Below are 24064 nucleotides of genomic sequence, written 5' to 3'. Positions count from 1 at the left end.
AGAACAAATATAAATAGAAAACATTTTATTGCAACAAGCATCAAATCAAATTGAATATAATATAATTGCACTCTACATTTATATATGCTAACAAAACCGTAGCTATTAATGAATCAAATGTCTTACACATGTTGCAAATAATATGATGAAACGATCCAGATCAAAAGTGAGCCAAGCTGTATACCAGAGTCCAAGCCAGCTGAATAAACAAATAAATAAATAAAGACTTAATGTATATATGTGTACCCTAAAACAAATGATTAAACATGAATTTTTTTTTTTACCAGGAAGAGTGTTATTGAAGCAAAAAGACCCTCTTGGAGAAGGGATCCATGTCCACCAAATTCTTCTTCATCGACCTTTAATATGATTGCATAATATCCGTATATAATACCAGAAGAAATAAGCAGGAATCTGAAACCAAAAACACTACATGTTAAGAAAAGTCTACATGGATGCCACGTCAGCACACAAGAAATAGTTGGATGGTTGATATAAAGCAATCAACTTACACAACAATCCATATGCCCCCAACCAATGGAACTGAACCCCATATCAATCCACATACAAGGGCAACTATTTGTCGAATCCAGTGAAGTGCATCACCTAATTGGTCCTGCATTGAATGGATCACAGGAAAAAAAGTTCATAACTGTAACCTACTTTTAATTTGTTATTTTTTTTTTAAATGATTAAAGGTAGAAAAAGCATCTAAAGATGAGAAGACTGGATTCTCATGGAATACATTTATAGAGAAACCAAACCACGACTAATTAGCAAATTAAAAGAAAAGTACATAGCACATATTGATAGCAAGAAGAAAAAATGTTGCTATTTTCTGTCATTTTCCCAAAAATCTATCCCAGATATATTCTCTCATTCATACCAAGATTGATAGACAGTTAGTGCTTATAAGGTAGCTCAGGTTAAATTCAAGGCATATAAATATATAATAGCCAAGGTAGAGTCAGCTAACATTGATACTTGATAGAAAAAATTTTCTTTTTAATTTCAATAAAGAAGCTTCCTGCAACTCCGATTGGCACTCATATGATCTTCTTATTTTCCTTCTCAATTTGTTATGTACCAGAATAACCATGTAAATTTATTAGCGCAAACATTAAACCATATATTAATTAGATGTCATAATCTTGCATCTAGATTCTAGCGTTCAACGCGGCGAGATGCTACTTGTCTAGTTTGCAGATAACATTAACCATAACTAATAAGGTGTCATAAATTTTACTCATGGAAACCAGCAAGAACATGGAACCTAGAAATAAATCGCAAATCAAATTCCTCAACAGAGTAAGGTTTACATGTGAAATTTTGCCACAGCGTAACAGGATCAAGGATGGAAATACATTGTGACGATCATTATTTGATGCATAACTTTATGAGAAACACGAAAATAGATTGAATTCAGAAAGCAAACCTTGTCCCAAAAAGCTTCTGGATCGAACAATTTCTCAAACTTTAGAGGAGAAACGTGGCTGCTATGAAGTTTGAGGCTTGATTTTGGTGATTTCTTCTCTTTAACAGCCATAGTATAGATGATGATAACACAAAGCGATCGTCACAGGAAGAATTCGATGAAACAGATAGAATCAGAACAGATTAAGATTCGAGAGTTAATTCACGGGACTGATTATCAGTGAGCAAATTAGGGTTTTGCTCTTTGTACCCCTCGGCGATATAAACAAAGCTTGTATTCCAAATCCAGACTAAATGATTTATAGTCAAATCGGAATACTCCCACCCTTCAAACACCTATTTTCCGAAAATAAAGTTGTACATGGGTGTTACTGGGGTTTAAAATTTATTGGTTTTTTGAAAAGCTAATAAGTCAAAAAAGAAGTGTGTGGTAAATTTAAAAGCATTTTTCAAAATGGTTTTTCCATAAGCTTTAATAAGCACTTTTTAGTAAGCATGGAAAACATGACTTTTTGAAACTGCTTATAGCTTTTCAGCCAAAATAATTTCAAAAAACACTTTTTAAGCCAAACACTTTTTAACTTATTGACTTATTGGCTTTTTCACTGTAAAAGCTTATCCAAACACTTTTTAAAAAACTCTTTTTACCACCACTATAAGCAAATAAACACTTTTATATAAAAGCACTTTTCTAGTTAAAAAAGCACTCCCAAACACCCTCTATATGTATTTAGTTATGAGAAATTAAATATCCCCCAACTTGAAAGTGTTTTTAACATCGGATAAATAAAAAATTAACTAATGAGATAACTAACTGATGCGTTTGTTTTTATTTGGTCACTTTTTTTTTTATGTACCCAAAATATTATCGAACTTGTTATTTGTGTTCATTATAACCCTTTTTATAGGCTTTTGACATGTGATAGCCGGTTAAAAGGTTATGATGAACACAAACAACAAGTTCGATGGTATATTGAGTACAAAAAAAAGAAGGAAATTAACCAAATGAGAACAAACTCAACAATTGGTTACCCTCCTGAGTCATTTTCCTCGAAAAGTTAAATGAAATTAAAGTTACAAAATTATCAAATACCGCAACCTTCTTTGGCCATAATATATGTAAAAAGCATTTTGGATGGGTAACTTCATTAAAACATGGTCTATGCTATGCTTACTGTGGTTAGCTGTCAACATATATCTACAAAAGGATATGACTGTATATAAGAGGTATATTTATCTGCATAAATGTTTACCTCAAGGTATATTATGGTGATGTGTCTGCAAAAGCCGCATGATATTGTACATATTAATGTTGTACTTATCCCATGAATTCAATCTTAAAGTTAAGTAAACTCAAAAATCACAACACTTGTGATTCCTCTCGTTTGTAGACTTGTCTAGAATCCACGATACATTAAATCATTTGATTGAAAATGTAAATGTAGTTATGAAATGCACCTGATTAGTCAAGATTCCCCTAATAAATATTCAAGTGCATTACAAAGTTGTACATGTATGAATAATGTTTTTTCGTGGGTTATGTTTTGAAGAGAAGCAAGAATGAATCTCATAAAGTTATTAATATCAGCAAGAGATGACATGGGATTTACTATAACATAAGTAAAGGGAAAATAAATCAGGAGGGTAACCAACTGTTGCATTTGTTCTCATTTGGTCCATTTCCTTTTTCTGTACTCAATATACCATCGAACTTGTTGTTTGTGTTCACCATAACCCTTTGACCGGTTATCACATGTCAAAATCCGGTCAAAAGGGTTATGGTGAACACAAACAACAAGTTCGATGATATATTAAATACAAAAAAAAAAAGGAAAGGGGCCAAATGAGTACAAACGCAACAGTTAGTTACCCTCAATAGTCATTCTCCCAATAAAAAATAACTAAACAGAATTAGCATGTAATATTGAATGAATTGATTTTTTTATACCTAAAATACAGTTTTATCGATTTTTTAAAGAGTAAATTATCTATATGGTTAGTATTCGTCCATAGGTGTAGTCTTAAATTTTTTATAGAATCATTTTCAGAACTTCTAAGGACAATTTTTATAATTAAGTTAAAAAGTGAAATAAAAACCTAAAGGATAAAAGTTGGGGTGAACATCTCGATAACTGGATCGAGAATCAGACCTGGACATGGTAAACATCGACAAGTCTGGTCCAAGGTCCACTAATTTCTACAAAACCGCTTTAGTCCAAGAACTGGTCCGGTTCGATCCAAATGCTCACCCTGACATTATAGAACCGAGAATCAAACATGGTAAGCCTCATTATATCCTATCCAAGGTCCACCAATTTCTGCATAATTGGTAAGGTCTAAGAGTCGGTCGAGTCCAAATTCTAACCCCTAGATAAAACCCCCCTCCAATGGCCTCCATCCTTAATGTTCTTCCCCTCTCATAACATCTATCTAGACCTGACAAATGTTTCGTGTTGTGTCAAATTCATGTCGTATCAAAATATTAAATGCATTGAGAGGGCTTAGTCCTCACTCGACCCGTTTAATTATTGTGCCATATCAAGTCTTTGATTTTCGTGTCGGGCTTCAGGTTAAGCTTAGACCTTATAAATATGTTACGTCATGTTAGGTCGAAACATTTTGAAGGTTGGAAAGTATGGATGAGCAAGACAAAAGGAAAACATGAAACACTGTAACTGGGAGATGAAATGACAAAATTCATAGTAAGTTTAGAGTTGGGGAGCAAAAGGGATAGATGGTGATGATAAGTAAAATTAAGTAACTTTGAAAGTTTGTATTTTAATTTAATTCTTGAGTTTTGCCCTCTACAAGTCTATAGCATATAATATAATTATAAAAATATTAAATCTATAAAAAATGATATATAATTAAACGGATCATATTCAAGTCATCTTTGAGTTGAAAGTCTTGAACCTAGCCCAATCCATTTAATGTTCATTTCACGCCGTGTCGTGTCAACTCATTTACTTAAACATATCAAAATATCTTACCCAAACACTCTAATTTCGTTTTGGGTTTGAGCCGTGTTGTGTCAGGTTTTGCCAGGTCTACATCCATCACACTCGTTGCCATATCTACAACTATCGTTGACGGCTCTAAAACCAACAATCTTTATCAACATCATTATCCTTCTCCATTCATTGATAAACCTCTATCACCTCTCATTTTCCAACCACCATTTAATGTTCATATTGGTGCAACCAAAGGATCAAGGGTTTTGTTTATGGACCATCGTTCACCTAGTCTCCTACCACTACCCTATAGGACCAAGAGTTTATGAACCGAGAGTTTTTTTGTTGGATCTAAAGCTTATTTGGAGTGTTGTGATGTTCGTGTCTTGTCGAAGGCAAAGATGGTCAGGAAAGGGGTTGAGTGCGGCCATAGTTTGAATGTGATGGTTGCAAGTGAAGTTTTTAATGGTGATGTTCTTGGTGTTTGGCAATTTTAGTGATAGCGGGCGACAATGTTGGAGTCAATGATACCCAAGGCGAATTTAAGGGCGGGGTCAATGGGATCCATTCATTTAATAATAACTAGAAGGTGATATGCGCTTCGCAACGGTTCGATTTTTTTTCATGTTTACATATTTTAGTGTTTCTTTGTTTTTGGTTCTCATTTGTTGTTTCTATTTTGTGTGTGTATAATGTTTTGAAGAGAGTAGGGTTGCATAGTAGAATATCGAATGTTTGAGGACAAAAAGCGTCAACTCTACAAACTAATATGGCAAAAGGTTGAAGAGTCACATTTGGTAAATGCCAAGGACCAAAAATGTGAAACTCTTGAAACCTTTGTGGCTAGCAGTAGAGAATATCGAATGTAGGAGACCAAAAGTACCAATTCCACAAACTAATGTGGTAAAAAGTTGAGGAGGGATCAAAAGTAACAAAGTATTGAAATTTTTATAGCAAAACTTTGAAGAATAGAAAGTATAATAAGGTGTTATGTGATATATATATATATATATATACACACACACACACACGTGATGTTTTATGGGATGTGCTTAGCACAGCCCACGAAGGGTAATTTGGAAGAATTTTTTAGTCGGATGGATTTTTAAGTAAAATGTCTTAATAAGCAAAATAATTGAACTTAAATGTTGTGAATATAAATACAAATTATGATGCTATAATTGAATGGTTTTGCAAATTTAAAATAGATTACTACCAAATTTCTTCTGGCCCAAGACCAGCTAAGAGCAGCAATTCCAGCTAGGTATAAAACATTCTTTAAATCGATAAAAAGGCACACACCAAGTTAGAGTGACTCATAAAGACAAGAGAATCCCTGAGCCTTTTCTTATTGTCACAAGCAAAATTAGGGTCGAGATTTCATTCATGTACAAAGAAATTCTCTATGTAACCTTATTGAAATGGTTTATTGTAAATTAAAAATGACAATGTTATATGAGTACTTATATGCTTACACTAAGAATCAAGTTGTAATAACTTCTTATAAGCCCAAGTTTAATCTAATAGCTAAACAAAAACCAATATTTGGGCCTTTGCTTATAGTTCTCAACCCAAATTAACCCTAGGCCAAAAACCCCATTCTTTGGGCCATATTGAAAAAGAAAACCCATGAATTTAGCCCAACAAAAACCGAAAACTCCTTGGATTAGCCCATAAGGGCCGAAAACCCTATGAGGTTTCGGGTTTGGCACAAGACAAAAAAAAAAAGAATTTACATAAATAGATGGACATCTCATGGCTTTACATTATGATATGTGCATATTTAGTCATATATTTTGTATAGAATATTAATACTTTTTGACAATTATTTTGCAATTAATGAACAAAAGGTACTTAAGTATGTCTAATTTGTATTTTCATCCTAAAAGAAGTGCTCAGAAGCAAAAGGAAGTGGGAATAGCAATTGGGAGCACGGGAAGTAAATAAAGAAGAAAAAGTCAAAAATCCTGAAGAACTTGACGAGTCAATGCCTGACTCGACGAGTCACGTCGAACATTCGTGAAGCAATAGAAGTCCTTGCCGTACACGGGTCTTAAGTGATGGACTCGCCAAGTCGGTCAATGGACTCGACGAGTCACCTTTGTTTTGTGAAAATATATATAAAGGACACTACTGCCCGATACATAGGCCTTGTTTGGAACCCTTGGAAGCTAAGCTGTAATTGAAGGTGCTGCTGGAGTGTAGGAAACTGAAGAATCAACTCTACATTCGATTTTGAGGAGAATCAAGGAAAATCAAACTTACTCTTTATTTAATCTCTTGTTAAACTATGTGTGAACCAATTGATTTCGTTTTTGAGTTAGTTTCTGTTGTAATTATGAGCTAAAAACTTTTAGCTTCTGTTTAGGGTAGACTAATTTGTTAATATGGTTTGATTTTTATGGCATGGATGATTTGATTTGGTGATTTAGTTTTGTTAAGCCTGTTAAACAACCTTAGGTGTTAATTACAACTATTTTCTGTTAATTAACCAATAATTAAGTTTTATGAACATCTCTTAATTTCTAATCTCATATGATTTATGTGAAAAAATTGTTATATGCCTAGGAATAGCGAACGTGAAACTAGGGTTAACTAGAAAATAGGTAAGTTAATGTGTGAGCTTGTGTGACGAACCATCAACAAGAAGATAATTGAACGACCAATTTAATTAGCCAACTACAAGTCTTACTTAACCCGAATCAATAAACTAGGAAACTCATTAGTTTAGACAACTGGAAACTGCTTGAATCGATCTGTTTTCTAAGGATTAGTAATAGCGAACATGAACCTAATCACATTAATCAGTAGCCAATGAAAAAAATAATCCATTGCACTAGCCATAAAATCAACCATAGGAATAAGTTAGTTGAACCTGAACAGAAGTCTCATTTATCATTGAATTTAGTTGAATTTTATTTGCTTAGTTGTTAACTGTTTTGTTTAAGTGTTAGTTGAGTATTTAAGTTTCTATTCTTGCAAAAGTAGAGAAAACCCTTCTTTTATTACTTGTTTTTATATAGATAATCCTAGTACTTAGTTTTATATTTTCCGTTCCTTGTGTTCGATACCCTGCTTGCTTAAACTATACCACCAATTGATAGGTACAGTGCCTTTTGTGTGTCTAATTTATATTTAAAAAGTAGGAATAAAATTAGTTCGTTTTACACACATCAAGGTTTTGGCGCCATTGTTGGGGAACGGTTCTAAAATTTAAATTCAATTGCTAGTGTTATCGATCCTTTGTGTAAGAATTTTCTTGCACAAAGTTACTATTTTTACTAGTTTAGTTATTAGCGTTGAGTCTTAGTTTTTTTTTTTTTTTTAGAACTTTCATCTTAATTTTCTTTGTTTTAGCAGCGAACTCACTGAGTCCCCTCGAGCCGACTTGACGAGTCCATAGCTGATTTTCAGTTTCGTTTTTACTTCACTTTTTGTTCTTTTTACGCATGTTTTTTGTTTTGATTGCAGGTGTTACATGACTCGAGGTTCAAACACACCTCTGTTTCCTCCATTTGAAGACTGGAATCCGCTCTTAGACAGGACAAGGATAAAGTCGTTGAAGACACTAACCCACCAAATAAATCGCCTTTCAAAGACCTTAAATCAGTCTTTGGGAAGAAGAAAAGCAAGAAAGTGGGTGAGTCTAGCAATCAAAAGAGCGAAGAAAGCAAGATTGAAAGTTTTGAAGAAAATTCATTTCCAAAAGAAACTGAATACGAGTCCGAATCCGAAGAAGAAAGCGAATTTGAAGGCGAACCCACTAACACCATGTCTAACATTGATGAAGTTCCCATGGGTGAATGGAAGAAAAGGATGCACGACGATACCGATCCAGGACTCGTGCAACCCGCGATTCCCGCAACTGCCACCTTTGAACTTAAAACCCACATACTTGCCCAACTTAAGGAAATCTTATTCTACGGGAAAGATCACGAGGACGCATAAAAGCATCTAGACAAGGTCAACAATGTATCCGACTACTTCGATGTTCCTAATGTACCTCACGACACTGTTCTACTTCGTATGCTATCGGTCACATTTAAGGGGGCCGTGAAAGATTGGCTGAAATCACTCCCTCTAGGATCCATCACTACTTAGGCTAAAATGAAAGAGGAATTTATTGATCAATTTTGCCCTCCCTCAAAGATAGAAAAGTTGAAGAAAGCCATAACCAATTTTGAATAACAATATGGAGAGTCACTTTATGAGGCATGGGAGAGATACAATGGCTTACTAAGGAACTGCCCACACCATGATCTAAACAGTCAACAAAAAGTCCCCATTTTCTATGTTGGTGTGAATGTAACAACTAGGCAGCTCCTTGATTCGCAAGGACCACTCACAAAGAAGCATCCCCCAGTGATAAAAGAGCTAATTGAAGAATTCTCTAAACACTCTAGATAATATCATAACCCATGAAATGACTCAACTAGAGGGGTGGTGAACTCAGTTACTGATAGCATGGAAACAATGATGGCTAAGTTAGAGAGTTTGGATCGAAGAATGACTAAGATGGCCCAACCCATCCACGTTATCTGGGTGGGATATGAGAATTGTAACGGGCCTCACCTTACTAGAGATTGTGATTTGGATGAGAATGGGAACTGGAAAGCACAAGTGTGCTATTTAAGTGGCGATAAATATGATGATGATTGGCGAAAACCCAAGAAGGAATGGCTCCCGTACGATAAGCACAAAAAGGCAAAGGAGGATAAGTATAAGCAAAAGACAAAGGGTTTTTATCAAAAGGCAATATTATACTCTACAATTTTCGTTTAGACTCCGTCGGCTAATTTTGACTTTATTTTTAATATTATTATTTTTAACAGACAAGGACAGGAAAATCCATTAAAAATTCATAGCTTCTTCATTCGACGTCCGTTTTCGTCTGTCTTTTTACCGTTGTACTACTATTGACAAGACCTTCGATTCTCGTTTAGGTTGTATCGGCTAAAAATCATTCGATCTTTATTTTGAGTTTTTAGTTGTATATCGTTATACTGAAACTTAGAAAAATCATAACTTCCTCATACGAAGTCAGATTTGGATGTTATTTTTATGAAAATTCTTGGTTTAACGAAAACTACAACTTTCGTTTAGATCATTAAGGCTAAAAAGCGCTTTATCATAAATTCACTTTTTACGTCACACAGTGTCATGTCGGTTCTGTCACGAAAGTTCGACAGGCCATAACTTCCTCGTTATAACTCGGATTTCGGTATTCTTTATATCTCCAGAATCCTTATTTCAACCATTAAAACTTTCTTCACAGATATGGCTTTATCTAACATTTATTTTCGACGCTTATTTTTATCCTTAACTCATTAAATTATAATAATTAAGCATAAAACACACAATAATCAAATAATACATCTTATTATGACAAAACAAGTTACAAATGTTGGCCTAGACTACTACATCATCATTAGTGTCTAGCCTAGAAACACGAGCGTTATAATTCTCTCCCCCTTAGGATGATTCCGTCCTCGGAATCACACATCAGCAAACAAATGCGGATAGTGACTCTTCATGTCATTCTCCGTTTTCCAGGTGAGATTTGGCTCATTCGTATGTTTCCATCGCACAAGCAATAAATCGACCATCTTGTGTCGCAACTTTTTAGTCTTACGGTCAACGATTGCTTATGGTTCTTCGATTAACCTCTTGCTTTCATCCAACCTTAATTCAGAAACTGGAATTATATCGAGAACATCTCCCATGAACTTCCTCAAATAACACATATGGAAAGTGTTATGACTACCATCTAGTTCTTCTGGAAATTCTAGCTTCTAAGCTTGGTTCCTAATCCTCTGAAGAACTTTAAATGGTCCAATAAACCTTGGACTCAACTTTCCCTTTTTACCAAATCTTATAAGTCCCTTCCACGGCGAGACTTTAAGTAACATCAAATCACCAACTTCGACTGTTATTGGTTTTCTTTTCTTGTCAGCATAGCTCTTTTGACAATCCCGAGCTGCTAACATCCTTTCCCTAATCACTTTCAACTTTTTAGTAGTTTAATGAACTATCTTAGGTCCCATAAACTGCTTTTCTCTAGCTTCCAGCCAACACGACAACGTTCAACACTTTTTGTCCATACAAAGCTTGATAAGTTGCCATCTTGATGCTCGAGTGGAAACTATTATTATAGGAAAATTCTACCAAAGGTAAATGTTCATCCCAATTACCTTGGAATTATATGGTACATGTTCTCAGCATATCCTCCAATGTTTGAATCCTTCATTCGCTCTGACCATCAGTTTGTGGATGGTAAGCTATACTTAAACATAACTTTGTACCCAATTCCTCTTGTAGACTTCTCCAAAATCTTGACGTAAGACGACTATCACGATCTGATACAATCGTTAAAGGAACACCGTGAACTTTCAATATCTCTTTCACGTAAACCTTTGCAATCTTTTCCATAGACCACTTCTCATTTGCGGCGATGAAATGTGCACTTTTTGTAAATTGATGGACGACCACCCAAATCATGTCGTAACCGTTCTTTGCTCTGGGCAGTTTAGTCACAAAATCCATGGTGATGTCTTCCTATTTACCCATGGGTGTAGGTAAAGGTTCTAAACTCCCATATGGTGTGACATCCCCATTTTCACAGCCATAAAAGACCGATTTTGTTTAAGCTTTATAAAAACCAGAGTATCTCTTTAATAAAAACGTTGCGGAATTTGTTCCCAAAAAAACATGATAATTTCATTATCAAAGCATTTCCGAATAAATGTGTTTTTATTCATTTTAAAACGTTTGAGATGTCATCGTCAATACAGAAACATAAGCATAAACTGAACTTACATTCATTTACACTAGTGATCTATATCTCCTTAATCTCTCAGTGTAATGTAACTTCACCTCGTCACTTGTGATACAAGTAAACTGACTGGGTCTGGTTGGGAAACCTGGTGAGTACATAGGTTTTTCAACCCAAAATAATATAATTATTATGTTTAATCATCAAACAATTAACCCAATTACCCATCCCCATTATCTTCTTTATTCCTAAGTACCTTCCCTAAGGATTTATCTTAAGGATCGTCTCTTACATCATATTTACCTCTCATCTCCTTACATCGAATTTCCTTATATGTTTGTTCCTAAGGACTCTCCATAAGGATCATCGCCTATATCGCATAGACAGTATTGATTCAGGGATTACTCCCTCAATACGTGCCCAACAAGGGTTAGGCCATCATCGCATGAATATGTAGTTACAACATCGCCTGAACTCGTAATTCATATTAAGGCGTTAGAGTATCATCGCATGAATACGTAGTTACAAAATCGCCTGAACTCGTAATTCATCACCTACAGGTTATGGGTCTGTTGGTGTTTCCACGGGGTTATCTAGAATAGTATGTGGTCGCCATCTATACTCTGGTAGATGACTACATTGCCACATTGTCGGTTAAGGTTATGGTATCCCCTTTCATCCTACATCACCTATTCCTCATCCTCTATTTACCTAATTATCATCACCTTTCTATCATCACCTATCTCTCATCATTTTATTTCATCACACACCAACTATTTCATCTACCCATGTTTCATCTGCAACATATTTGTAGAAATAAAATATATATACCGTTTTAATCTTTTAAAACATGTATAAAATCGTTCATCCAACATAGACAACAAGTATTCAAATAATATGCACACATAACACGTAATTTATATAAAATACTTCATATCTATGTGTAAGATGAAAGTAACTATGCACTCACTTGAAAATGTGGTGATTCCGAACTCAGAAAACGTTTCGTTTCTTAAAAATAATTTCCTTCGACGAAACCTAGTATTATTACCACTAGAGTTTAGTCTATTATTCACCGAGACTAATTCATAGTCTAACTATTATTACTATTATATAAGCGTTAAACAATACTTATATAACACATAATATTAGCCCAAGTACTTATTATAAGTTTCTAATAACATTACTATAATTAAATAAAAGCTATACTAAAAATAGCGTAGACGTAACTCATTTACAACGGGTTTTATAGAAAACTGGGATTTGCTTGGAGTAGCGTTCCTGAGCCGAAAAGCTCTTCTTCTCGGAGCCATCGAGCACTCTGAGGCTTCCGCCTCGTGCTAGGGAGGTTCCCTAGACTTTTCGGGGGGTTTCGGGGCTAGAAGAGGTTCTAGAGAGAGAGTAAAGAGAAGAAAGAATGGGAAAGGTGTGAAGAAAATAAGGGTGACAGTTTCTATTTGTAGGGTGAAATATGGCTAAACTTGGTACCACATGTCACCATATGGTGGCAAGACTTGGGGAGAAAGCAATGGACAAGATTGTGCCACGTCACCCATTTTCGCACAACACACTCCCAACTTCTAAAATCCGTAACTTTCAAATATGAGCTCCATTTTTATGTTCTTTACATCCACGCGTGGGTAAAAATAAGATCTGCAGCTTTCGTTTTTACTTTGTCGGCTAATTCTCGATTGATCTTCAATTTAACAATACGAGAAGATTAAACTGTTAAATAACCGCGAAAAATTCGTAACTCCTTCATACAGACTCCGTTTTCGTTTGTCTTTTTACCATTGAGTTCCTATTAATGAGATCTTCAACTCTTATTTAGTCCGCATAACCCAAAAATCGCTCGAACTAAAATTCGAGTTTCGGGTCGTGCACTGCTAAGCCAAATCTTAGAAAAATCATAACTTCCTCATACGAAGTCAGATTTGGGCGTTCTTTTTATGGATGCTCTCATATTAACATATTCTATGACTTTCATTTAGATCACTAAGGCAAAAATTCGCTCTATCATAAATTGACTATTTACGTCTCCCCGGTGCCGTGTCGGTTCCGTCGCGAAACTTCAATGTGTGACAACTTATTCGTTATAACTCGGATTTCGATGCTCTTTATATGTAGGGAACCCTTGAGACATATTCTACAACTTGGTTAAGATTATTTATTCTAAATAATCTTTTGTCGAAAAGTCGTTTTCGACCCCAATTATCTCTAAATTGACTTAGCCCAGATCTACGTGCGTTACATATGGTTTCTGATGTTGTGCCTTAACCCCCGTACATGTCACACATTCGGTCACATACTTTGGAACATCGAGCTTCATCGTCGGCCACCATTAGTAGGGTTTCAGATCTCTATACATTTTCATGCTTCTAGGATAAATTGAGTAGATGGTCTTATGAGCTTCCTCCATCAGAAGATTTCTTATTCCTCCTGTCTTAGGTACCCAAATCCTATCTTAGAATACCTTCAATCCTTGACCATGTGTATCAAACATTAACGTGTTGCCCAAATGTTCTTCTTTTCGTTCATTTTTTCTCTAAAGCTTCCTATTGAGCTTTCTTTATACTTTCCACATTTTTCAAGACAACTTCAATTCTCAATGCTCTTGGCCTTTTCTTTTTAAGGTTTATCTTCCGACTGAGAGCATCAGCGACAACATTTGCTTTACTAGGGTGGTAAAGGATTTCACAATCGTAATCCTTAAGCAACTCTTGTTGGGTTTTGGTATAATACAGCATCCTATGGTGCACATACAACCCTAAATACCATGGATCTATGTTTTCATTAATTATACTTGGAAATGGTTTCCAAGGCATTAAACCTATAACTAGCATGCATTTGACATAAACCATATAATATACTAGTTAGGGAAACATACCTTTTATGTGCTTTGAAGTCTTGATGTATTTGGCCTTAAGAGCTTAGCACCAATAGTATGAAATGCCTCAAATGGAATCACAACACACCTAGGATAAAGGTGGCTCTTGAGAGAGAATTCCATGCACCAAAACACCTCCATATTTCTCTAAGAAAAATAGTGGTGATTTTGGCTATGGAGTAACCTATTTATATGTAGGATTCCAAGGGTCATGGGTATCACCCATAATCCATACCCATGGGTTTTATGATCCATGGTTCATGTGGCCCAACTCTTTATGTATCCATACATAAACTTGGTCCAACATGGTGTTGGATAAGGTGTCTAAGTCCATAACTTATTTGGTATATACTTGACCCGACCGGCATGGTCCATTTGGGTTGCATCTCATCCAAACTATTATGGATAATTTTATGAGAGTTATACACATATGTTTATTAATATATTATGAGTTATAATATATTAATATGAAGTTACGTTATTTAATTAGTTTTAGTCTTAAATTAATTATGAATTAATTTAGAGATTAAAAGGAATACTAATTAAATTATGGGCTATTTGTTTTATATAGTGTGGGCTAATACTCATTTGTTAATGGGCTAGGCTTATGTGGAAGTCCATGGATGATCCATGGAGCTTTTAACCCATGGATCCTTGGAAAAGGAAAAGACATGGGTTATTAGGGTTTCACCCTAACCATGCACACTATATAAGCATGCTTATGGAGCATGAAATGGAGCCTAAGAGAAAACTAGTGAACTAGTGTGTGTGCATGTGTGTGGCTGGTTTTATACAAGGTGTATACTCTCTCAAAGTTTTCCAAGAGTTTGTGGTGTTTGTGATTCCATTTGAGGCATTCACACTATTGGTGCTTGGCCCTCAAACTCCTTAGAACCAAACTCACCAAAAGGTATGTAATCTCTTCTAACTCTTTTATGTTGAAATGTTCCCCATGCCATGTTAGATAGGTTATAAACCTTGGAAAATTATTATTTTGCATGTATTTAGACAAACATAGATCCAAGGTTTATTAGGGTTGCATGCACACTTAGGAAGTGTTAGATTGCTCAAAACCCAACACATAGACCATAAGCCCAACACATATAAATATAAATAATTATCATAATTAGTCCCCATAGATTTAATTAGTCTCTTTTGATCACTAAATTAATTCCAAATTAATTTTTGATCGATACTAATTACAACATATGATTTCATATTAATATATTATAACTTATAATATATTAACAAACCATAAATAACCTTCTCTCAAAAGTCCATCCTAACAATTTGTCCTGATGATATGCAACCCAAATGGACCATGCTACTCTCGGGTCAAGTACATACCAATAATATTTATGGGCTTAGACATCTAATCCAACAGTCTCCCACTTGGATAAGTCTAAAACTATTATTGCAAGTACGACTTCATAACCCGACTAGCAATCGTAGATCTTAAAGCCGCTGTCGAACTCTGAACAAATCGATGACGCGTCCATTAGATAAGGGATCATATATTCCTCCATTCTAGATATCATATGGACTGAGACATGTATTATAATCATTCTCTCTGTCCATTTGTTGTTTCCCGATTTCTGATTTATGATGACTGACTAATTGAACAAATCAAATCAGTCTTGGCCCGACCGAGCACTTCCATTTGTCATCATCAAATCATCGAGGGGCCAAAAGATATCGCTTTATCCCGAAGGTAAAAGGAATGGATAAACTTAGACTCATATGGCTTGTTCTACTACTTGTTGAACCATACACAAAGGCACGTTTTATAACACCGAGTTACCAAATGCGTTTTCGTGCAATCAATGTACAACCAACTCATAGTAACAACTCATATCTCTAGGTTTGAAGAATATAAGATATTATCATCTCATGATCACTCGTGATAAAAATCCATGAAGTGATTCCAATGAGCGCAGGTTGAATCCAATACTCAGAACTTATGAGCACTCATGAGTGTTGTAGCCCTTTGTCCAACATCTTAGACCTCTACAAGCCAACACATGACAGTCTTGATTCATATCTACTTCCAACATATGACCGACTGTGGATGGTTTGAATAACTTAGTCATCCAGAACAATGACCTAGTTATTCTGGAAGTTAAAAACATTCAAAATGAAACACAAGAATAATTGAATCTAATATGGTATCAAACCTATGAACATAAATAAAACACTTTTTATTTATCACCATATGATTACACATTATTCATTGTATACTGTTTTAGCTATCAACTTTATTCTTGAATTTAAAACAATAGTTGTCCCATGCTCCAAGCATGTATACTATGTTTTCTAAACACTAGTCATGCCATACACCAAGTATGCAAACTATGTTTGTCTATGATCTTTACTTTGTGAAATAGATCAACTGAACATAACTCCAATGATCCTCTTTTCACAGTTCCAAATCTTTATTGCAAATGCAAGAATTCCAAATTCATGCCATTTATAGAAATCCGTTAGATTCTAAACTTATATGCATTGATCCTCTTGTAATGATTATGCACAAAGTCAGAAAGACTTAACAACAACCATTACAGAGCATTCCAAAGGAGATCAGCTCCTTGGAAACATCCTTCTTGCATTAAGTTTCCTAATCTTACACAGATTGTATAACTTCTAACTTTGAAACATTTCCAGATTCCATTTTGACTATGACTTTTGAACAAGAGTTGCCTCCTTACAGATTATGTCAATATGGTCCGTCCAGAGTTAACATTATACTTCCAACTGTCCTTGAGCAACCAATATTTGGTAAACCTTAGATTGTCCTTGACAATTGCTTAATCCTTTTAGTCATATCCAATTCTAGACCTTTTCCCTTCTTAATTCCCCAGACATTTGGAAAATTTTAGAACGGATGAATATAGCACATGTAATCGATCCTATATTTGAAGCATATGGGACACGATTCATGATGTCTCACATAAAGACTAAACCAGTCTTTTGCTATAATATTTCCATTTCAATTTGCCAAGTTCTCATAATTCAGATTATGAAAAGGGATGCCGTAATCATAATCGAATTTTAGAATGCAAATAATTGACCCATATACAAAATTTCCTTATGTTGAGCCATTCCAACATGAAATTCATATATATATCCTTGACTAAATACGATTAAAACCTCAATCTAAGCTTTTAGATTTGAGATGAAGTATAATTTCCTCTCCCTTAATTATAGCAAAACAACTATTTCCCAATTGAAACTTTTTGTTTTCTATAATCAACATTGCTAACTTGCAATACTTATCATAATTATCATGCTCCTACTAACATGATGATTATTAGCATAACACATATTCTCCCACTAGCTTTGACATGTACTCAGAAATTAGCTGGACTTCTAGAAATCAATACTTTATGACTTTCTTACCAAAGTTCAAATTTCTGATACTAGATTGCTTTGATAACACTTTATCAATATCATACACCTTATCTTAGATAGCACAGTTGTGTGTCTAAACAATTTTAAGAACTATGAAAAGGGATGTCGTAATCATAATCTCGATTGTTTAGACCTTTGCCACTTCTCACAAGTCCATGTTAGTGTGCCGGTAAACCACACACGCTCCACTAACGACTTTGAGAATGCAAATATCACAATTGCTATCTAGCTAAAATCTACTTAGTGAAAGTGTTTCCTCACCATCATTTTCATGAATCGGAGAGAAACCTTATGACACTTAGATTTAATGGTGTATGTGTTCTTATCCATGTGAGTTGTCAAACCATAGTTACAAGACAAGGATAATGACAAATCCAAGCTCATATGGACTGAACTCAATCTTAATTTCTTGCCACCTGGCAGCTCAAGGGCCTGCCATTGCTTCCAACTTTTTGTGCAACCAATTGAGAACTCTAAGAACTCATATACAAAGCAAATTATAACTGGAATGGGCACAGAATATGTTAACACGATAGGTTATAAACCTTAAGCCGTGTGCTAGTGAAGAACTTCAGGTTTTATTCTTGATTAGTTCTTGAGACTTTCAAGACCTTTAAGATTCCCACTGTCCTCTTGACATATAAGAATCTCTTGTCAGATATTCAAGAGATAGTGTGGATTCTAATCAAGACAAACACTTCACACAATTGGCCTTAATTGGTCTTTGTTTTATCCAAAACATCACAACTTACCAATTTCAAATGTACAAGAGTAGAATACTTTTACTCTTACATTTGACAAGTGTTTTAAACCTTCTTTAAGACATGTCACTCAAATTACAATCTTGGAGTATAACTCTAAGACTTGTATTGGAACAAAGTATGACTCATCTTCTTGATTTAACCATTTCAACAATTCAAGTTCCTCTTCTTAGTCATAAGAATGCACTAAGATTTCCTTAGAGAACTAATTTTGATATGGTTTCTTAATCATTAAGATGATCACAAAACTGATACTAAAGTACTCTCCCATCTTTTCAGATTTGAGAAACTTTTGTCTTTCTGCCTAAGTTGATTCTTCTTATTCGTTCTGCCATACATTGGAACCTTTTTCGATGTTTCAGAATTATACTTAAACTTGTAAGTATAACCATATTTACTGTACTTAAGTAAATCATGACGAATATTCTTATCGATATTTTGTGGTGGACTTAATCAGTGCACAAGAATGTGTACTCGATCCCTTAGTCCTTTACATGACTCACACATCTATGTGAACAAGTAATTAGTCTTAATTTTCCACTGCTCGAAAGTTGTCATTCATCATGCTATACAACTTGCATGATTCCAAGTTTCTATCCTACTGAAACTTGGGTGATGAGAATCTTTCCTTATTTGGTAAATTTAGACATTACCACAAAAGAAAGAATCAATTTCATATTTCCACTCTTGCTATTAATGGAATCATATAAGCAAGAAATTTTTTTCCTCAAATGCCATTGTAAGGATATTTTAAAATAAATAAAATCTAAAACTTCCTTTTATTTTAAAAACTTTGCGGAAAAACTATCCTTTCAATGCAAAAGAGCATGAAAACTTTGTTGTTATCTATTCCTAAGCAATATCTCATAACTCCTAAGAGTAGCTCAAGAATCCAATCTTCAATCAAGCGATAGAAATCCATCTTCACGATCAGATTCAACATACTCTTTCTTAAAGTTTCCTTCACTTTTCCTTTGATTCTTAAACATCAACATGTTACCCAGTCAAATCTTGTAATAAGAATCTCATAATAGAAACTTAACCGATAGTGGACCTTACCTGAAATAGAGTCAAACTTATTGACTTTACTAGCCTTATGATCTTTCAGGTAAAATTGACAGCTTCGCAACCAATGCCCTTTCCTTTTGGAAATAGGACCATATGGACCCTTAGGTAATAGTACATGGGACTATCTCAGACTTAGCCTTTCTCTTTACCATTTGGTCAATCGAGTTGACCATGGCCGATCCCTTTCCATTGGGAAGAGAATGCTTTTCTGGATTTCCTGTGTCACTATTGTCCCAGTCCATAAAGTTTTGGGAAGTTGATCTCCTAATCAAATTTGCTTTACTAGAACACTAAATCATTTATGATTTAGCAGCACCAAGCAAATAGATAAGATCATTAAGGGTCTTGTCATAGTCTGTTTCATAGGAGTCCCAAGGAACTCACTATGTGACTTAGAAAGTGATTGAACCACTAACTTTCTTAAAACTTTGACACCCAAATCTCCCGGCTTGTCAGTATGTGACTTCGTCTCCAAGATATGATCACACCTAGACCTTGCCTTGCCAATAGGGCTTGAGTGACCTTGAACTTGTGGGTTAGGGAGAATAATTGGAGGAGGTGGAGGAAGTGAAGTTCCAAGATATTTGGGAAGATCATAGATGTATGAACTAGACATCTTTTGGGAGATATTCAAGATAGTTGATTTAAAGTCCTTAATATAACACCCAATATGAAATATTAAGGCTAGGACCCAACAAACTATTTTATAACTTGGAAGAGGGATGCCGTAATCCAAGCTATAGAATATTTGAAGGTACGTGAATGACGATTCACCAATTTCCACAATGAAAAACGAAATAATTTATTAGGTTTTAATTGGATTTGAAACTCCTAGATCTTTTGAGATTCATTGAACTTTTCAATGACATGTTTCAATCTCGAGTGTGCCCTTCTGGTTTTGTGACTGGGATGCCGAGGATCACAAAACAAGGTGTGAAGTAACCATGCAAATTACTTGGCACCTTTAAGTGTTTACCCCTCAATTGATGTGCCGGTTAACCACACATGCTCCATCGATACTATGATAAACATTAAGTTACCCTTTTCCTACCTTGTTAAATACGAGTTAGTGTGCCGGTTAACCACACACGCTCCACTAACCGACTTAAACAAAGTGCAAAGTGTAATTTCATGGATTAGCACCTTATGCACATTTTCCTAAGTAACTAAGATTGGGTATTTATAAAAGGTTTAGTTACTTAGTATTTATCATTAATACTTTTAATGAAGGGAGAATTATAGTCCTTGTCCTACCCGTTTGGCTAACGACCCTCCACCGGTCAAGGAAGCGGTGGGTGAGAGTGGACACCCATTAAACTGCCATTTTATAGGCAGTAACCTTATACCCCCCCTTATAGACCGGCTTCGTGAATGAGGCCTACTAAAGGTAAGACTAACTTTACTCTTATACATATATATAAATATTATTAACTTATAATATTATAAAGTATAAGGGTTGAATTTTAACTTTTAAAATTCTAAGGTCTAGTTTGGAATTAAAGTATACATGGGGGGTAACTTTACAAATTCCAAAACTTTAGGACAAGTTTTGAAACCTTTCAAAACTCTTGGCTTTTTCATAACTTATGAGTTTAATTAAGGTTTAATAAAAAAAAATCAAGTTCCATAACTTGAGGACAAGTTATGGAAGACATTAAATCATTTAATGATGACATTAAAAATAGAGACTCTTCTATTTTCATAACCTATGAGACTTAATGACACTTTCAAAAAGAAAAAATCTTCACTTTCCATAACTTGAGGACAAGTTATGGAGTTCATAAAAACTATTAAGATTAAATATTTCAATTAACATAATAATCAAATAATTTTTCTATGATCTAGATTAAACTCATAAGTAAAGATAATTCACATCAACAATTTTTAAGAAATTAGATAATCATATAAAGTAATACAAATCTTGAAACTTTGACAATTATCCTTTGAAGACTCTTGGACTTCATAACCTAAAGAGTTAATAAATGATACATTTCACATCCATAACTTATGGAAGTTTCAAAACTCTTAAGATCATAACTTTAAAAAAACTTTTGAGTTCCAAAATTTTATGACAAAATTTGTAACTCCTTAAAACCACTTAGATCAAACTTTTAAAACAAATAAAATAATCATATCATTCTATCTTTTAATAAATTGACCTAATTCAACTCTTGTAGTAAAGTGACTCAAATTTTACAAATAATTAGTTTTTCATAAAATCAAGTAATTATCATAAAATTTGACAAACTTTATGTTTTTTTTTTCTTTTTTTTTCATCAACTTGAAAAAAAATACATTTGCATCAAATATAGTAGAAAACAACCCATGGCTCTCATACCACTGTTGGGTTTTGGTATAATATAGCATCCTATGGTGCACATACAACCCTAAATACCTTGGATCTATGTTTTCACTAATTATACTTGCAAATGGTTTCCAAGTCATCAAACCTATAACTAGCATGCATTTGACATAAACTATATAATATACTAGTTAGGGAAACATACCTTTTATGTGCCTTGAAGTCTTGATGTATTTGGCCTTAAGAGCTTAGCACCATTAGTATGAAATTCCTCAAATGGAATCACAACACACCTAGGACAAAGGTGGCTCTTGAGAGAGAATTACATGCACCAAAACACCTCCATATTTATCTAAGAAAAGAAGTGGTGATTTTGGCTATGGAGTAACCTATTTATATGTAGGATTCCAAGGGTCATGGGTATCACCCATAATCCATACCCATGTGTTTTATGATCCATGGTTCATGTGGCCCAACTCTTTATGTATCCATACATAAACTTGGTCCAACATGGATCATAAGCCCAACACATATAAATATAAATAATTATCATAATTAGTCCCCATAGATTTAATTAGTCTCTTTTGATCACTAAATTAATTCCAAATTAATTCTTGATCGATACTAATTACAACATATGATTTCATATTAATATATTATAACTTATAATATATTAATAAACCATAAATAACCTTCTCTCAAAAGTCCATCCTAACAAATTGTCTTGATGATATGCAACCCAAATGGACCATGCTACTCTCGGGTCAAGTACATACCAATGATAGTTATGGACTTAGACATCTAATCCAACAACTCTAGCCAGGGTCGTTGTCTCATATTCAATTCCTTCTGATTAAAGAGATATTGAAGACTCTTATGATTAGTGGAAAGTCTGCACTTTGTGCCATAAAGATAATGCCTCCATATCTTTACGGAAAATAATACCGATGCCAACTCCAAATCATGAGTGTGGTAGTTCTTTTCATGCTCTTTCAATTGTCGAGATGTATATGCTATCACCTTTCACTTTGAGTTAGAACACAACCTAACCTAACTCCAGATTCATCACCATAAACTGCAAAGTCTTCAATTCCTTTGAGCAAAGAAAGAATTAGTGTTTCACATAATTTCTTCTTTAACTTCTCAAAAGCTTCCTTATGCTTTTCACTCCAAGTATAAGTAGCTCCTTTGTGGTTCAAAGCTGTCAATGAAGCAACTATCGAAGAAAAGCCTTTGATAAATCTTCGATAATATCCAGCTAATCCTAGAAAGCTTCGAATCTCCGTAGGACTCTTTGGTTGTTCCCACTTTGTTATGGCTTCAATCTTAGCTGGGTCAACCATAATTCCTTATTAGTTAACCACATGACCTAAAAATTGGACTTCTTGAATCCAAAAATCACATTTAGAGAACTTTGCATATAAATTCCCCTTCTTTAATACTTCTAACACTTCTCGCAAGTCTTTGCGATGCTCTTCATGGCTTTTCGAGTAAATCAGAATGTTATCTATGAACACTATCACAGACTTATCAAGGAATGGTTTACAAACCCTATCCATCAAATCCACGAAGGCTGCTGGAGCATTGGTTAGTCCAAATGACATAACCAAAAACTCGTAGTGTCCATATCTTGTTCTAAGTGCAGTCTTCTCAATATCCTGCTCTCTTACCTTTAGTTGATGCTATCCAGACCTAAGATCAATCTTCGAGAAATAACTCAAACCTTGCAACTTATCGAACATGTCATCAATCCTTGGCAACAGATACTTGTTCTTTATTGTGTATTTGTTCAAATCTCTGTAATCTATGCACATTCTCTGTAGGGTTTTGAGCAATCTAACACTTCTAAGTGTGCATGCAACCCTAATAAACCTTGGATCTATGTTTGTCTAAATACATGCAAAATAATAATTTTCCAAGGTTTATAACCTATCTAACATGGCATGGGGAACATTTCAACATAAAAGAGTTAGAAGAGATTACATACCTTTTGGTGAGTTTGGTTCTAAGGAGTTTGAGGGCCAAGCACCAATAGTGTGAATGCCTCAAATGGAATCACAAACACCACAAACTCTTGGAAAACTTTGAGAGAGTATACACCTTGTATAAAATCGGCCACACACACACTAGTTCACTAGTTTTCTCTTAGGATCCATTTCATGCTCCATAAGCATGCTTATATAGTGTGCATGGTTAGGGTGAAACCCTAATAACCCATGTCTTTTCCTTTTCCAAGGATCCATGGGTTAAAAGCTCCATGGATCATCCATGGACTTCCACATAAGCCTAGCCCATTAACAAATGTGTATTAGCCCACACTATATAAAACAAATAGCCCATAATCTAATTAGTCTTTCTTTTAATCTCTAAATTAATTCATAATTAATTTAAGACTAAAACTAATTAAATAACGTAACTTCATATTAATATATTATAACTCATAATATATTAATAAACATATGTGTATAACTCTCATAAAAT

At 34.5% G+C, this 24064-nt stretch overlaps 1 protein-coding gene and 1 non-coding gene across 2 annotated transcripts; both read right to left on the bottom strand.

The window, feature by feature from the left end:
• Nucleotides 1–10: 10 nt before the first annotated feature.
• On the bottom strand, nucleotides 11–1755 carry LOC145011390 (uncharacterized). The gene is made up of 4 exons (XM_078970101.1): nucleotides 1436–1755; nucleotides 513–616; nucleotides 285–414; nucleotides 11–199 (listed from the first exon to the last, which is right to left on the bottom strand). Exons 1-4 carry the CDS (start codon nucleotides 1544–1546, stop codon nucleotides 161–163), a joined length of 384 nt encoding a protein of 127 aa, XP_078826227.1. The 5' UTR covers nucleotides 1547–1755; the 3' UTR covers nucleotides 11–160.
• A 6785-nt stretch (nucleotides 1756–8540) lies between these two features.
• On the bottom strand, nucleotides 8541–8647 carry LOC145013555 (small nucleolar RNA R71). Its single transcript, XR_013665107.1, has one exon. It is a non-coding gene; the product is annotated as a small nucleolar RNA R71 (small nucleolar RNA).
• Between the last annotated feature and the right edge of the window lie 15417 nt (nucleotides 8648–24064).

Source organism: Lactuca saligna, chromosome 8 (assembly GCF_052625555.1).
Source record: "Lactuca saligna cultivar CGN05327 chromosome 8, ASM5262555v1, whole genome shotgun sequence".
Taxonomy (NCBI): domain Eukaryota; kingdom Viridiplantae; phylum Streptophyta; class Magnoliopsida; order Asterales; family Asteraceae; genus Lactuca; species Lactuca saligna.
This window is presented reverse-complemented; position numbering and strand designations above follow the sequence as displayed.